General features: G+C 44.2%; 1 protein-coding gene across 1 annotated transcript in view; it reads right to left on the bottom strand.

Annotated features, from left to right (window-relative positions):
* Positions 1-17,814, bottom strand: part of ATE1 (arginyltransferase 1) — a 489,063-nt gene extending 471,249 nt beyond the window's left edge. The window contains exon 1 of the mRNA XM_078643941.1: positions 17,691-17,814. Within this exon, the coding sequence (XP_078500067.1) occupies positions 17,691-17,775 (85 nt within the window). The 5' untranslated portion in view covers positions 17,776-17,814. The remainder of the gene's footprint in view (positions 1-17,690) is intronic.
* Positions 17,815-18,366: the final 552 nt, after the last annotated feature.

Raw genomic sequence — 18,366 nt, forward strand, 5'->3', positions numbered from 1 at the left:
AAGGGGTTCGCTAGGGAAACTTTAGGCTCGGATATATCCCGGAAAGGTGGATGAGTCTAGGGGAGTAACAGGTTCTCCAATGCTAGGGTGAAGGGTAGGCAGAAGAGATCTACTCGTAGTAATTGAAAAGTAAATGGAAGTAGTTTACTTGCAGTGAAACAAAATTCTTTCCTGTCTAGACACTTGAGCACAGTGGCGAATGTGTATTCGTTGTTAAATAACCAAGCACTGAACACTTTAGAAAGAAAGAAAGTTTCCGTTACCTTGTGAAGGAGGGAGTCAGTCGCGAAGCGGCTCTGACGTCACTCCGTGCCGCGCTGGGATTGGTAGACACAGCGGGCTGCTAGCGTAGCTGGGATTGTAAAGGAGGGGCGAGCGCCGGAGCGTGGGAACTGTCTCACGAAGGGGCCGCGCACCCATTGGTCGAAAATATTTGAACTCGTGCATTTTATTGGCCGCACGAAAATAAAAGACGCATTCGGATTGGGAGTGACTTGTAAACAAAGCCGCTTGCAGGAATCGTATGTGGCACTCGTATACTCCGGAGACTAGACCCGATCCCAGATCTCTAGGGTTTGGAAGAGATCAGTGGAAGACTAATAGATACGACATTATGTACGGAACTAAGAGAAAAATATCTCTTGTAAATAAGGTGAAGAATTATTTCAAAAAGGACAAGCCGATTAAAACTAGAGAAGGTGTTGTCATACCGCAACCTAACACTCCCGCATCTTTCATGATGTTCGATAAAGGGTACAACACATGTGTATGGTTGGAAAATTGGGTGAAATACACGAAAGATGACGGAGTATTGGCTTTTCCGTTAGATGGAACATTTAACAGCAGAATTGTATTTAATTTGAGAACCCGAATGAATGATTTACATCCCAGACCTAGATTAACGCAGTATGAAGCGCTAGAGGAATGGGAAATCGAGGCTTTCGAAAGGGATAAGCCACGGATGGACAAAGGGTTAACTAAATTTTATCCAAAGTTGAAGCAGGAAGCACGAGCTAAAAAGATGAAACAGTGGAGGCAGAATATGATAGTGGAGGGGTTGTTTCCAATGATGCCAGCAGATGATCCTACTGGGGGACAGAAACGGTTGGAAAAATCTAAACATTGGGTACCCATTGGAGAGTCAGATGATGAATTATTAGATGACCTATGTATAAGAAGTCCGCCTCCTTATAATGAGGGACATCGACCTTCCAGTGCAGGAGATATTTCCCGAAGACTTCCTCCTCAGGAAGAAGTTAGGTCCGCAAGTGTAGGAGGGGGTTACCACATTCCTCCCTATACCGAGAGTCTAGGACCAGTGGATACCAGAAACATTTACCCCAGGATGTCAGCTAGTGGGGAGACAGGATATTCCCGTGAAGGAGATTTTTGTTCTCGACCTCCCTATGGAGGGGAGATGAGACCCGCAAGTTCAGGAATGCCGTTATTACAGTCACAGTATGAGGAAGAACGAAGATCCCTAGGTACAGGAAGTTTATTCCCAAGACCAAATTATGGTGAAGGACCTAGTGAGACTCATCCCACTGCCCCGAGTTATGCTCCCACACTAACCCCGCAGGTGTTACATGACCAATCCATAGAGAGATTACTGGAAGAAAAGGAGCGGGAGGTTCTAGCAAAACAGAGAGCTGAGATCATTCAGAAAATGACCCAGTTAAATACCAGTCCTGAAGCATTGACAATCCCAGTAACAATCGGACCCGTAGTTTCATTATACGGGGATCGGCAGGAAAGTCCGAAACCTCCAGTTATTTCTCCCGTAATAGCACAACCCAGACCAGAACCCTTAATTGTAGATGAACAGACGAGTGAGGGTGAATCTGAAGTCTCACTGATGGATCTGCCCATTAGAAATACAGGGAAAAGAATGCAGAAAAGACATAATCCTTTCAATACGAGGGAGATTCAAATGGAATCGACTTCAGGTACTAGAAGTGTCACTTTGGTCACACCTGAGGAAATCGAAAGATGGAGTCAAGGATTAGAGAAACAAACTTCGCAAACGAAACCTTTAGACCTCTACAAACTGAGAATAGAAATAGAAGAATTAATGGCAGGAAACGTGGGATTAGACAGATTAAATACCTACTCTGAAGAAGAGCTGTTGTTTATGTGCAAAAGTCTTACCCGCAATGTCCGAGTACTTCATGAAAAATTGACAGATACTGCCGCTAGTATGGGAATAGACATTTCTAAATCGAAACCCTTGCAGAAGCCATACCGAGCAGAATTTTCAGACAAAGATTTGGAAAACCTGAATGTGTCAGGGAAAAAGGCACAGGTCAAGGAACTATTGACAGTATTGCAGAAATGGGGAGACGTGGAAAAATGGAAAGCCAGATGGGCTAGGAAGAAAGATGAGGCCAGGTCTAGGCAGGTAACTCCCGAATTTGCTTTAAGAGAAGCTGAAAAGCCAGAACAGTTATGCCCTATGCGTGAAGTACCAGGGGGAAAATATGTACATGTCCCATGGTCTCGTCAGGATATTGTGTCCTTTACAAATGACTTCCCAAAATTACGAGAAAAACCGGTCGACTGGTACCGGCAGGTAGAGAGATTCGTAAAAGTGCAGAAATGCTTGTGGAAGGACCTGGATGGGTTCTTCGACATAGTGGTCCCTGTAGATCTGTGGACTGAGTGTAAAATAGCCATTGCCTGGCCTAGTGAGGAATACCCGAGAGACGACAAAACTGGGGAACCATCGAAGGAAGTGATGAGGAAGTATTAACAGGTAATTCAACATTTGAAAATAAAGGTACCTGCAAAGGAAACTGATTGGACCAAGATAGATAGAACCACGCAGGAAAGGGATGAGACAGTGCACTCGTTTTATGAGAGGCTGTTGCAGGTGTTCAAAACTTACAGTGGTATAGATAACATCGAGATGAAGGACATGACCCACTTCATTTACAGGTTTGTAAACGGTTTAAGACCCGAAATTTGTCAGTGGATAAAGGATAATAAAATCTGTTGGCATACCAAAAAGATAGATGAGGTCCTACGGTACGCAAAGTACTGTGAGGACGAAATGGCAGAAAAGAAAAAGGCCCTGAAGGAAAAGGTGATGTGGGCTCAAGTGAAGCTCGCAGAACAGCAAGAAAAGCAACTGAGTAAGTTAAACAAAGTTGCTCAGAACCAAGGTCCTGGGGGAGGGAATGGAGGAAAGCCCCGACCTAAAATGAGTAGGGAGGAAGCCAAAAAGAAATGTCCCTGTCATCAGTGCGGAGAAATTGGACATTGGCGAGACGAGTGTCCATATTTACAAAGCGATAATGCCCAAACACCTGATTTAATTCCACAGACGCAGAATGAAAAGCAAAGAAAGACCCAGCAGCAGGTAAAAACGATTCAAGTGCCACGAGCGCCAAAGCCTATATTTAAAGGGAGGTCACCACATGGTGATGATGTAGTGGTCTGGGGAGGCAATGAAGATAGAAATACAGCAACTTCGCAGTATTTGTTAAGTGACACGTTTTTCTGTGATGACCAGTACTGACGGGGCCTGAGAGGGGAGGACGAGGAGTGCGTACTTGGCGCCTCTTTGCCGGTAGACCAGTCAGGGCCATACATTGAAGGAAAGGTTGATGGAAATGATGTCACCTTTCTATTGGACACTGGCGCTACCCGTTCTACTGTGAGAACAGTGGACGTTCCAAACCTACCCCTCTCGGGAGAAGCAATCCAAGTAGTAGGAGTATCTAATCAATTGATTAGTACACCTGTTACCGAACCCATGGAGATCTCAATTGGAAACTTTAAGCAAATGCACAGATTTGTTGTCTGTGATACCAGTCCGGTAAATTTGCTGGGACGTGATTTGCTGTGCAAAATGAATTGTACCATCTTTTGCACACCAAAGGGCGTCGAAATTCAAACCCCAGATGAAGACGGTATCTACAAGCTAATGTTAATTAGACCTGACTCAGAAATAAAACGACTGACTATACAGGACTTACCTGAAGAACTCCAGCAGACAGTGAAACCAGAAGTATGGGACTTTACAGGAAAGGATGTGGGATTAATGAAAAACGTAGACCCCACACAAATAGCCATGAAGGAAAACGCAGTATACCCGAATACCAAGCCTTACAGAATGAGTGCAGAAGTAAGAGCAGGTGTTGCCATTGAAATTCAGAAATTGCTAGAAGCAAACATCATACAGGAAGTAATGAGTAGCCCGTGCAACTCACCCATTATGGGCATTAAAAAGCCTAATGGCAAGTATCGAGTAGTGCAGGACCTGAGAAAGGTAAACAAGATAGTGGTCCCTTTCTGCCCTATTGTTCCGAACCCGGCAGTGATTCTGTATCAGATCCCCTGGGATGCTGAATGGTTCACTGTAATAGACCTATGTCATGCTTTCTTTTCGATCCCATTGCATCCAGATAGCAAATTTCTTTTCTCATTTGCTTTCAACAGTAACGTGTATGTCTGGAACAGGGTCCCCCAGGGGTACACAGAAAGCCCCTCTATCTTTAATCAGATCTTGAAAAAATGCCTTGAAACTTTAGTCTTACCCGGAAAATCAGTTTTGGTACAGTACATTGACGACCTATTGGTGGCGTCTAAAAGCCATAGGGATTGCGTGGTTGACACCATTGCCCTACTGAATCACCTGAGTGAAAAGGGACATAAAGTGGCCCCTGAGAAATTACAGTTCTGTTCGAAATCAGTGAAATATCTGGGACACCAGATAGAAAAAGGTATCAGAAAAGTCACCTCAGAGAGAGTCAGAATAATTCAAAATATGCAGTTACCCCGTACTCAGAAAGAAATCAGAATGTTCCTTGGAGTTGTAGGTTACTGCAGGCAATGGGTTGTGGGATTCGCAGTCCTTGCAAAGCCCTTGATACAAATGACAAAGAGAGGAGCAAAAGACCCAGTTGAATGGAATGACGAGAGCCTAACAGCTTTCACACAGTTGCGAAATTGCCTGTGTATAGCCCCTGCTTTGGGAATGCCTGACTACTCCAAGGAGTTTGGCTTATTCTGTGACACTCGTGACAATTGTGCATTGTCAGTCCTGACTCAGGAGCATGGGTTGACCAGAAGGCCTGTGGCATATTTTTCTGCCACTTTGGATCCAGTGGCTGCTGGACTACCTGGATGTCTGAAAGCAGTAGCTGCAACTTGCACCAGTTTAGAACAAAGTGAGTCCATTATCATGGGACATCCTGTAACTGTGTATGTTCCACATGCAGTTGTGATTCTATTGACTCGTACGAAAACTCAGTATCTCACCCCTAGTCGGCTGACTAAATATGAGAGGATTCTCATGGGTGCTGCAAATATAGTCATTACCCGATGTAACATTTTAAACCCTGCCACTCTACTCCCTGACTCAATGGTAATGGAAGATAAGGGAGATCATGAGCATGACTGTATTGACCTGACAGAGTTTAGTACTAAAGCTAGCCCAGACATTAAAGAAACTCCTTTGCCTGTGCATGATGTGGAATGGTTCGTGGATGGTTCCTGCCTAAGACATGAACTAGGAGGCCTAAGTGCTGCTTACGCTGTGGTCACTTTATACAAAATTGAGGAAGCATCTTATCTATTTGGAGTAAAGTCTGCACAAGTAGCCGAATTGATCGCCCTGATAAGAGCTTGCAAATTGGGAAAAGATAAAAAAGTAACAGTGTATACTGATAGTCAGTACTGTTACGGGGTTGTGCATGACTTTGGCCAATTATGGCTACAAAGAGAATTCCTGACTTCCTCAGGTACCCCCATTCGGAATGGAAAGGTTGTCCAAGACCTTTTAGAGGCAATCCAATTACCAAAAGAATTGGCAGTGGTCAAATGTGTTGCTCATAAGAAGGGCCTTGACCCTGTGTCATTGGGAAATGATTTAGCTGATCGGGTGGCAAAACAATGTGCTATGGATCGACTGAGAATAAATCCCAATCGGGGTGGGGTTGGAAACAGCTGCCAACTTAGAATGTTTGAAGAAGTGCCTACTTGGGATGAAGTGAGAGAATGGCAGCATGTGACGCCCTGGGAAGAGAAAGAGAAATGGAAAGAACAAGGTTGTAAACCGAGACGTGAGGATGGTGTCATGGTGGGCCCAAATGGTATGCCTGTGTTACCAAGACACCTGCTTGCCCCAATGGCTCGATTGATACATGAGGGATCACACATTGGGAGGGACGCCATGGTTCTGGTATTTCAACAGACTTGGTACAACAAGAAATTCAGGAAGGTAGCAGAGTCCCTTTGCCAGAGGTGCTTGACATGTCAGCAGTTCAACGCTGGCAAGAAAACAGAAGTTGAACTGATGAAAATTGGGAGATCAGGGGGTCCCTTTGTGAGAATACAAATTGATTTCATTACCATGCCTCGTTGTGAGGGAAAAAGATATGTCCTTGTCATTGTCTGCTTATTTTCAAAATGGGTGGAAGCTTACCCTGCCACACAGAATGACGCCATAACAGTAGCTAAGCTCCTACTAAAAGAGTTGATACCTAGATTCGGGGTTCCAGTCTTTATTGACTCAGATAGAGGCACACATTTCCAGAATGAAATTTTGGCCCAGCTTTGCAAAGCATTCGGGATCACACAAAAGTTGCACTGTGCATATCATCCAGAGGCTTCTGGAGTGGTAGAACAAATAAATGGCACTATAAAAAATAGATTGGCAAAAATATGTGATTCTACCGGCTTGAACTGGATAAAAGCCTTGCCTCTTGTTCTGATGGGACTCAGAAGCATTCCAGATCGAAGAACAGGCCTGAGTCCCCATGAGATATTGATGGGAAGAGTGATGAGACAAGCTTAGGTACCAGGATACAAACTGTTAAGCATTTCTGATGATTTGGTACTTGAATACTGCAAGCAACTGGGTGACCAAGTGCGTTCTATCTCTCGCCAGATTGGGGCAGACGCCGTCGCCAACCCGACAACACCAGTTCACAAATTGGTTCCTGGTGACTGGGTTAAGATAAAGAAGCATACTCGTTCAAGTTGCCTTGCGCCAAGGTGGGGGAAAAAGCGCCAAGTAATCCTGGTAACGACGACAGCAGTGAAGTGTGCAGGTGTTCCCAAGTGGATCCATGCCAGCCATACCCAGAAGGTAATACCAGACGAGGAGCCTGGAGCTGAAGGTCGTCCCGCTGAGGGGTCTACAGACGTTGGTCCTGAAGTAGCTGATATCAGACGGCCGAGCACCAGTCCCGTTGAGGGTCCTTTAGGCGTTGGTCCAGAGGCAGCCGATGACGTATGGCCAAGCACCAGTACTGCCGAGGAGCCCACAGACGTTGGTCCGAAAGTAGCTGATGACGAGCTGCAGAGGATTTGGCCAGAGGATTGGATACCCATAGTCGATCTTACTGGAGATCCACTGAGAACAAGAGAGCGAATAAGGGAAGACAGAGAGTGGAATAGAGAGGACAAGCAAGGCACAGGCGAAGACCCTCAGATCATTGAGATTCACATCAAAACTGAGGACGAAGAAGAAGGTCAGACAGGGACAGAACAAGTGATCGATACTCCTCCACAGACTCCTGATATCGAAAAGGGACAGACTAGACATAGTGTAATAGTTCGAGCAGAAGAAAATCAAGGGATCGAAGTGCTCGAGCAGGATCAGGCAGAACTAGAAGAACGTGTTCAGGACACAGAAACAGAGACATTCAAAAACAAAAATCAAAACTCCCCTGAACAAGGCCATCTTAGTAACCAGGCAGAAGAAATAGATACAAGACCTGGGACTAGTCAGACAGAAAGGGAGAAGACAGAAATTGAAGTGCCACAAACAAGTGAAAATAAAAGGACATTAGAAGAAAGCCAAATAACAGTACCAGCTAAAAGACTCAAGAAAAAGAAGCACATTGAGCCAAGGTATATTAAAAGACTAAGATTAAGAATAAAAACAGTCCAAGAGAAACTTGCAGACATAAGAAGAAGTCCCCGAATTGCAGAAATACCTGAAGATAACTCCAAGCGAAGGAGTGAAAGAATAAAAAGACAAAACGAAAAATACAAGGATCCAGAGTGGACCTACTTAATCTTAGAAAACTTTGAAGATCTTGATATTACTGACGAAAGCGACGGAGAACGAATTACTGATTACTCTGCAGAGGAAGAGGAAGAACCTCCGTGAAATTGCTCAGCAATAAAATACCCGGGAAGAGCTACAAAGAGGGGTTAAAATTTCCTTCTGAGCCAAAATGTCTGATACAAACGTGAGTGGTAGACCTAGCCGCAGTTGTTGCAAAACATGCTGCAAAGTGTGTATATGTAGTATAGTTATAGTAATTTTAATTTGGATAGGATTAACAGTTTTCATTCCCTTTATGGTTAGCAAAAATACTAATATTGACCCTACTCAGATTACCGACACTGAAGAACTGACAACACGAAGTGTAGAAAGACGTGAGAAAGCACTCAGACAGACAAAACGTGACTTAGAAGCATCAGATGAGGAAGGACTACATTACCACGGAGTTAGAAACAAGACACATTTAAATGTTTTCGCAAATTTGTTAGTGCATTACGTAGAAACTATGGAAATAGAAGATTGTTATGTCTGCATGAAGCTACCTACTTCTGTGGCTGAAGGCGTGACATATCATCACCTACCTCTGACCTATGGAATCTCCAGTAGTATTTTAGCAAGCTTATTTTACAAAAGAGGACCGTTACAGTACTATTATTCTAATAATGACGTGATCTTTTCTGAACTTCCCATTCGTGGAAATCTGAATCCTGTACATACCAAAAGTGACGTAATACGATATATGGGAGACTATTTTCTGACTATAGGCAATATAGACATAGCTGAAGCACACAGAGATAACTTGACCTGTACATTACATGAACAAGAAAAGATATTTTTAAACATGGCAGAGAAAAGAAGGGAGAGTTTCCAAAGAAAGGCTAATGACAAAAGGCAGAAAACACCTAAATGGGCTGAAAACATGGAAAGCACCTCAAATGGCGGGGTAGGGCCTGCTTTGTTGCTGGATTTCGAGAAGAAAGGGAAACTCTGTCTTCATCGCGAGAAGACTAGTTATTATAATAACATTTTCATTGGTTCCAGTCAATGTGAACACAATTACAAGGTAATTGGAGGTTGGGGATTCAAAAATGGGTCAGAGCCTGTGTTTCCTGGAATTTATTATATATGTGGAGACAAGGCTTATTTCAAATTGCCGGATCACTGGTATGGAAGCTGCTATTTTGGCATTGTTTTCCCGAGAATATACCATGTGAATGAAATTGCTGGAAGCAGTGAAAATACTAATGGCTTAGTGCGTAGCAAAAGAGAAAGCGTAGGTGAAATAATGGGTAGTATTTTTAGTGCACTGATATCTGGAGTGGGAGTGGTTCTGAACACTCACAGAATTTGCAAATTGTCCACAATAGTGGATGTGCTGTCTACTGACACAGCTCATGGATTTCAGCTGGTCAATACTGAAATGGTTGCGATCAGATCAATGGTTTTGCAGAACAGACTTGCTCTTGACACCTTATTAGCAAAGGAGGGCGGAGTCTGCCGGAGGTTGAAGGCGCAACATTGTTGCACTTACATTCCGGACAAAAGTGTACAGCTCAAAAGATATGTGAAAAACATTACTAATTTGGAAAAGGAACTCAAACCACTCGAGGTTGACAGTGCCTGGAAGAGACTGGTTGATGGTCTCTCCAATATAGGTCATTGGTTTGCTAGTTTAGGTAAAAGCTTATTGTTAAAGGTACTGATGCCAATTGGAGTGATAGGTCTTATCCTATTTCTCATATTCGTCTGTTGCAAATGTCGCAAACACCGAAAGAAATACCAAGTGAATGCGAGAGGAGTGAAACGAAGTGCGGATGAGCTTGAATTGGAAGAAATGAATAATCAGATTTATAAAAAGGTGAAAAATTCTCACCCTACCAAAACTGAGAAAGAGAAGCTGAATCGCTTGTTGGAAGAGATAGAAATGTACACGGTGTGAAAGAAAGTTGGCATCTGGTTCCATTTTTGTGATGATAGTAAATATCATCAAAGAGGGGATTGATAGAGCAAGATTTCGCATCGCGACTTGCTCGATTCATGAACCTCGAAACCATTGTAACCTCGTAACGAATTGTATGTTTTACTAATATCTTTTATTTTCGATACATATATATAATAGAGAAGCTTGCCTATGTGTTTTACTAATACGATTAATCTGTGTTTTAAAAAATGGCCGCTGCTTGACTTTCCTCTTCTGCGCATGCGTCAGTCACACTCACGTGACTACACTTAGAGATAGTTTTGGAGGGAAAGGGTGCGCATGCGTAACAGCCACAAGATGGCGCACATTTGTATTAACGTGCTGAAGCTTTGTGCTGCTGCTCTTGTGAAATTGTTCGTTGCACTCACCAATAATGCATAGTATATTTTTATAATGATGAAGCTAAAGTACGACATCATGACATGAAGTACATTCATTTATTTCCATGTATTAATTTGTTTTCGCTTGCTTTTCATGTATCCTCGGCAATTGAGGGGTGATGGGGCTGGGGAGTCCATCTTGGAGGGCCCGTCTACGCAGAATCAATCCATGGTGCGGCGGCATTGAAACCAAGCCAAAGAAGGTCGATGCCAGAGCCTGCCTGGGAATATGCACCTTCACCCAGCAAGAGCATCATGATTGTATTCTAATTGTTTCAAATTGTATTCTTCCCATTGTATTCTGTGCGACTTCTCGAGGGAACCCTAATCTTGCTAGGCGGCACCTTAACATGCAAATTAGGCCTTAGAATAGTCTGTTCTGAATGGTGTGTTAACCAAATCCTACCTTAGGACCAATCGAAATTTGGGGATTCTGACACTTTGCAACATTGGGGGCTGGTACACTGACCCAAAAGAGTATATCTAGCCTAGGTTTAGCTAGAGAAATTGTCCGACTTGTCTGAATAGCTGACCTGTCACTGACCCAACGCACTCAATAGGTGACTTGATACAGAGGTGCTGCGGAGCTCTCTGTCCGAAATTTGACCATAGACTCTGAAGGTTTTACTGAACCTTAAGTGCTGGCGTAGCACTTTTTTTGGGAATTCGCTGACCCAATCGGGGTCCTGATCGATAGCTGCAGAGAGGGTGGAGCGCAGGCGTTGCTTCTGAACTGCGGGTGCTGGTCGTATCCTGGTGGTCCTGTCCTGATCCGAATCTGGGTTTCCTGTCCTGTCCTGGGTGTCCATTCTGCACCTGCTGTCCTACTGAGGGTTATCCTTCCTTGAGGGTTTTCCTGTCCTTAACTGACCCGTGGCCAGGGTTGGTTTTCACACCAGTCTAGGTAAATATTGCTCTGAAACTCTTAAACTGCACCTTTCTATCTTTCTGTCTTTGCTTCAATAAAGACATACCTTTGCACGTGAATAATTTTCCATGCTTTCTCCTGCAAACCATTGCATTTCGTAAAGTCATTTGCATTTGATTACATAACGTGTTCCTATGTTACCCTACCTTTTAGAAATCATTTTCTGTATTGCAGTTTGCAACTTCCTGATATGTTCTTGGTTTTTCTCTCGTAAAACTGACTAAAGTAACTCAGATTTATAGCGTGTTCATCTTGCCCCTTATCTTAGTTTTCCTCTCACTTAGCGGGTTCCCTGTCGCACTAGCATTCTTTTGATAAAACTGTATGACTGCCCTTTATTTGAATTTAAGATAAAACTTCCAAAACTTCCAGTTGTCCGTGGTCATTTTATAAAATAAAGTATAAAAGTTGGGTTTGTATTTTGCTGCCTTTCCTTTTACAGCTAGCTCCCTGACCCATCGTGGTCATAGGTACCCATAACGGTGGATGGTAAGTTGGGTACACTGGAAATCATCGAAAGGGACCCACAATTATTGGTAGTAGATTGTGTGGTCATCTGATCAATGTATATAATAATGTAAAGTATATGGGCCCGAAGCCAGAAGTGGCGAAATTATTGGTCGGGTGACCCGCGATCTCTAGCAGCTGTAAGTATGCCTTTTTTCTTATGTATGCTGTAAAATGTTGCTAGTTTCAGCATTTTGCCTAAGAGAGGAGTGCATTCTTTAAATACCTTATTTGAGGCCAAAGTGGGAAGGCTTGTTTTTTTGTGGATTGCTACCTACTAAGCAATAAAGGCAGCATTTTGATTCAATTTGTGGACAAACTTACAGAAATCAGTTTGTTTGGGAAGTAACAAAAAATTCTAAAAAGCTTTTAACAATATTGCACTATGCAGCTGATATGGGTATGTATCGTGCAATGGCTACCTGCACTTTATCTTTGAGATTGAAGTTAATGACAGCACCTGCAAAGTTACAAGTCTTGATTTCTCTGTTCTATATCTTGCAGCAATGACTTGGAGCACATATAATACTGCTATCTAGAGGCAGCATGGCTCAGTGTTCAGTGGTTGACCACACTTCTGAAACTGATAATGGCCATTGTTAATCATTATTCTTCCTTTTGTTTGACATTTTAAGAAGTTGTGATTAAAATGTGACATATGAATCAAAAAATGATTTCTATATGTATTCTGTGAAACTGTTCTCCTGTTTGAGGTAGCGTATGTGGTTCTGTGTGTGTCTACAAATTAGGGTATAAATGTGGTTAGCATGTGGTGGGGATTCATGACATATCGGTCCTGAAGACCATTGAATCTATTTTAGTTCAGTTTTTAGGCTATTGCATTGCACCAAGGGGGCTACTTTGTAAAATGTATCCTGCCACATGGCCATAACTCCTTTTTTCTATTCGAGATAAAATGGCACTTAGTATGATGGCTCACTGGCTGAAAACATGAAATGTCACACATTCCGAAAACGTGAGAGTTATGTCAAAGTGCCACACGTAGACACACGGTAAATATGTTTTTGAAGGGTGAGAAAAGTATTTAGTATTGTGATCCCTATTATGTCCCTTGGAGACATTTTGCTTGTTTATATGATGAAAACAAAACCCAAGGATAATGGCACCCTTCTAAATGCGGGCGATTGGACAGGTGTAACTTTCTTTTGAAGCAAACAGAAGACACTGTGGGGCATTTGATAGTTACACGCACCATTAGGTATGCCACTTGGCTGTTTTTTTTTACCATCACGACCAGCATTTTAATGTCCCAGTGGGTACAAACATTAGCAAAATCTCCCAAGCAATCCCCTTCATCAGTGCCTATTTAAAACAGTAAAAATATGAAAAAAAGCACTTTGAGCCTATGCAGAATCGTAAAACGTCAACAAATGGCTAATATTTTTCTCTGGAAAACGTAGGCCTCATATAAAATAAACTTTGGGAAAAAAAATGTAGCAACGATTTGCCCTGGACTCCTTCTAGCCAGCAGTTGAAACAGAAAATAAAAAGCGCAGGTACGCACTAGCTCACCGTTTTTAGGTTTTGCCTGGCGAAAACCTAATGAGTATAGTATGGGGCTGGGAATCCGCCCCCGTCTTTCATTGGCTAGCTCCATAAATGGAGGCTAGCCATTGGAAGACGGGCCTGTCCGTCAATGCCGGACCAGATTCGGGGGCGTTCCCGAGAATTTTTGGCTTTTGGCTACGTCAGCCGAACGCCTGTTCTCGGGAACGCCCCCGAATCTTCTGCAGTCGCCGCCCGGCCCGCGACCAGGAAGCCAGGCAGGCCGGGGGCGGAACTGCGGGACACCCCCATGACGTCATTCCCGGGCCGCGCTGTGATTGCCTGCCGGCCCGGGACCTGACGGGGAAGACGAGCTGTGGAACCGCTGGGTAAATTGTCAAAATGCATCTCCCGCCGAGATAGCGCTCTGTTTACCGTCTTCCTAGTTTCCCCTGTAATGGGGGTGGTGGAGTAGATGGCTTCTGTGTCCCTGACTGGTGAGTAAGCTTCTCTTTTTACATACAATTAGACGTGTCTCTTCTCTGCCAGGTTGCAGGATAGCCACAGTGAAGGCTTTACAAAGTGTACAAGACCCGCATCCAGCGAGTGCTGCCGCCTCTTCTCTGGTCCAGTCTGTAGTTATCAGGCGGCCTCCCTGGGGGTAAGGGGGGTTCCCTCGGGTGTGTCCCATGTCTTCAGCTGGATAACCAAGACATTTTCTCCATCGACGTCACCTGCCTTAAGCAGCCAATGTTTACTCCGAGAGGTGGTGGTAGTGAGTTTGGAACTCGACCTCTAGCATAGTATCCTGTAACACCTCTAAAGAAGTCCTTCTTAGGCCACAACAAACAGCTTCCCTGGGGACATGCTCTCTGGACTCCTGAGTTCTGAGCAGTGGGTCCCGTCCCTCGTGTTACTCTCCCATCCCTTTCCCTCCTCCCAATGCACCACTAAAAAAAGAAAACCGCTCCACACACACCCATCTCAGGCCTTGTTACACTGTCACCATCTTGTATGCGATATAGGTGCTTCTGGGCGGATTTATGTTAAAGGGGGTCAGGAACCCCAGACTGTGTGTGCTTCTGCTGGAGCGGCAGACACCAGGAAAGGCTGACGGTTGTCGCAGCAGCACGTGGAAGTGCGCCCATTAAAAGAAGGAAAATGCAGCGCGAGGCCGCAGAAAGGAATGAAAACACAAGTAAAAGTTTACTGCATCTCTCCCTGGGTCAGTGTGGGAGCCGATACTATAATATTCACTGCACTATGGAAACTTACCCCACAATGCTTTGAGGGCCCTTTATTAAAAAAATGTGTTTGCACATAACTCAGTCTGTGGTTGTCCTAGTACGAAAGGACCACCACCAAACCATTCAGCACAGCATGCTTTTCCTTTCCAGGTCATCTTCTGGGTCCTTACTGTGTGATGAGTTTTTAGGTTTGCCTGGCGAGCGCACGTAGTGCACATGCGCCGGCACAGGGGCTTGACTGATGGCTTTTTGGGAAAATCTGTGAGCCTTGCATTGCACTTTGGTTCTAAAATCAGACATGGTTTTCTGGCCGACATGTCTTTGACCAACTATATTATATGGCAGCAGGAACCACATTAGGAACTATATTCTACAGAAATAAAATGATTTAGTTGAATATCCTGTTGGAGGGGTCATGGATGTAAGCCTCAACAAGGCCATGGTTTTACATTGAACCTGAAAGGTCAGGTGACCCTAATAATAGACAGTCAACATTGGTCAGCTGGATTCCGTTCCCAATTGGGCACCTGAAATGAAGGTCATGTTTGATACACCACTATGCCTCTGTTCTCCAAATTGTAAATATGTATTAAATACAAAATACGTGTTTTATGGTAATGTAGCAGTTACACATCTCTGTGGCTCGTTCCCATCACATCTTGGTCTCTTGCCTATATTAGACAAGGCTCTCTGTTTACAAAACTTCACGTTCCTGATGCTTCTGAAACAATTCTTTGTCATAGGCCTCCTTTAGTATTTGGAGCCAAGTCTGGATCAGATTAAATACTTAAAATCAATGTAATAGGATTAAATTACTAGAATATTAAAGATGCTCTAAATCAGTAATCCATAATGTACAGTTACTCTGATGCTTGAAGATTGATTGGTAAACTGAGAATTGACAATTAGAAAGGTATGCTCATTTCCACTATAAATGTAAGATACATTTGCATTACCAACCTCAAGAAGGGCTTTTCTTTCTCCGATTTTATTCCCATGACCTAACTGGACGGCATTAAAGTAATAAGAGGGCACACATTCCTTACCATATTTCTGTCTAGGTAAACATTCAGGTCAGTTTTAAGACTCGTTACATTTCATACTCGCCATATTTAGCAAAAGAGAAAAATATGCGGTCAAGTTGAAGGGTCCTTTCTCTTTGCACATTTAAGTTTTTTAATGCTGCTATGATGCTTCTTCATCGAAGATAACCTTCCAAATACAGGATCTGAAATCCAGCATGATCTGGAGCTCATTATTCCAATGCTTTTTCGTTAGTCTGCACAACTCAAACTGCAAATGGTCTCTATGCAAAAGACACTTTGCAGGAAACACTGATTTTGAGCCAACTTTAATTTTTTTAATGTGAAATGTTTATCCACTATTGCAGTTAAGCTTCGGACACTCTTCTGGCTCAGTTCTGTTGGGGATTATAATACCAAAGTAGGTGTCAACTAACACATGGCCTAATGTTGTTCAATGGACTAGCAGTAGTCAATCAATCAAATCCTTTATTTGATCTTACACAGATCATAAAAGTATCATAAAAATATTTACAGTCACATTTTAGAAAAAAGACGTTATAAAAGATAGCTTAAATCCTGAGTCTTAAGAGTGCTACCATATAGATTAAGTTAAAAATCATTTAATCTATATACATAATACAGTAAAAATGTAAGTCAATTTTAAGTCGTCTTATGTGCCAACCTGCTTCCTCTTTTTAATACATGCCCATAGAAATTATGCTATCGAAAAGCACACAAACAAATTTTGCAAGGATTCCTGTTGCCTGCTTGTGCCTCCGTGTGCCCCTGTCGCCTGCTTGTGCCTCCGTGTGCCCCTGTCGCCTGCTTGTGCCTCCGTGTGCCCCTGTCGCCTGCTTGTGCCTCCGTTTTCGTGCCCCTGTCGCCTGATTGTGCCTCCGTGTGCCCCTGTTGCCTGCTTGTGCCTCCGTGTGCCCCTGTTGCCTGCTTGTGCCTCCGTGTGCCACTGTTGCCTGCTTGTGCCTCCGTGTGCCCCTGTTGCCTGCTTGTGCCTCCGTGTGCCCCTGTTGCCTGCTTGCGCCTCCGTGTGCCCCTGTTGCCTGCTTGTGCCTCCGTGTGCCCCTGTCGCCTGATTGTGCCTCCGTGTGCCCCTGTTGCCTGCTTGTGCCTCCGTGTGCCCCTGTTGCCTGCTTGTGCCTCCGTTTTCGTGCCCCTATTGCTTGCTTGTGCCTCTGTGTGCCCCTGTTGCCTGCTTGTGCCTCTGTGTGCCCCTGTTGCCTGCTTGTGCCTCTGTGTGCCCCTGTTGCCTGCTTGTGCCTCCGTGTGCCCCTGTTGCCTGCTTGTGCTGTGTAAATGTGTGTAGAGTGCTCTGTGGGTGTGTGTGGGGTGCTTTGTGTGGCTGTGTGTGTGGGGGGCTTTGTGTGGCTGTGTGTGTGGGGGGCTCTGTGTGGCTGTGTGTGTGGGTGTGTGTGTGGAAGGGCTCTGTGTGTGTGTTTGTGGGTGTCATTTGCGAGAGATAAAGCTAGTGGCATTGTAAATGACAATGCCATTTATTTATGTTAAAAAAATATATAAATAAAAATAATGTCAAGAGCAATGCCAATAGCTCTAACTTTAACAAAGGCAAAACCATTGCATTGTAAATGCTTGTTTGCTACTGAGAAGTGTCAGTACTCTCTCATTAAAGTACTGCGCACTACATAAGAAGTGCTGATACGCTCCCTTTAAAATGAAAGAACACGTTTTCAGTACTTTGAGGAACTTCCCACTTTGAAGCACTACTAGCACAATCCTAGAACATAGTTATGGATCGCGTTCTTTGATTAGACCTCTCTCATTTGAAACACGATCACGTTGCCGTGCAACAGGTGAACGCGGGACACCCGGAAGTAAACAGATGACACAAGCACGCAGAGGGCAGCGTCAGCCGCGCGCCGTGCCCGTGACTGGTGATGGTCTGTTCGGCTGCACTTGCTGCGGAAGAGCGTTGTCTGTCGGCGGGTTTGTTATAGGAGGCAGCGGTCATGCAGGCAGGAGTGCGGCCCATGCGCCTACCTTAAGGACAGGATCCCTGTGATTGCGTAAACAATGCGAAACGGACTGAGATCGGCGCTTCAGTGAACTATATGCCGCCATACCGTGTTTCACCTTGCCCTCGGTGGCGCCGCAGTATCCACAGCGGCCGTGCTCCCGCAATCCCCGGTACTCCGTCAGAGAGGGCATGGCGCCTGTACCGCTCTGTGGAAGGGCGGCTCTTGTTGCCCCTCCTATAACGAGGGCGGGGATGGGTGAGCGCAGGGTAGAGCGCCGCTTTTCAATTCTGAATGCACATAAGGGGTTCTGGATTCTATCCCTTTGGAAACAGCTTATTTTATATTGCACTAAATTTGACAGGTTGCTGCAAATAACAGGTGTAATAACAGGTATTATGTAGTGTAATTCATCCAGTTTATCAATATGGAAGGTACAGGTTGAGTTTGCCCTCTTCGGGTTAGAATGTATGATTTGTTCTGCAAGTAAAGCTTGGTGTTAATGTCAACAGCTAGCACTAACTTGCATACCGGTGAAGTAGCATACCAGCTAAGTACAGATGGTGAGAACACTTAAGCGGGAAGGTGGTGTATATACATGAACACTGAGAGAAGTGAAAGCACCAACAGGCAATATAGCACACAAAGAAAGAGTATTCCAAGGGGACAGTCTAGGAGTACGATAGGGTGGGCAACAGGGTACACATCTGTGAAGGTAAAGAGGAATTGGATATTAGTGGTACTTTGTTGCCGACGTGACATTGTCACTGTGAGCATAAGAACA

Source organism: Lissotriton helveticus, chromosome 5_1 (genome assembly GCF_964261635.1).
Source record: "Lissotriton helveticus chromosome 5_1, aLisHel1.1, whole genome shotgun sequence".
Classification (NCBI taxonomy): domain Eukaryota; kingdom Metazoa; phylum Chordata; class Amphibia; order Caudata; family Salamandridae; genus Lissotriton; species Lissotriton helveticus.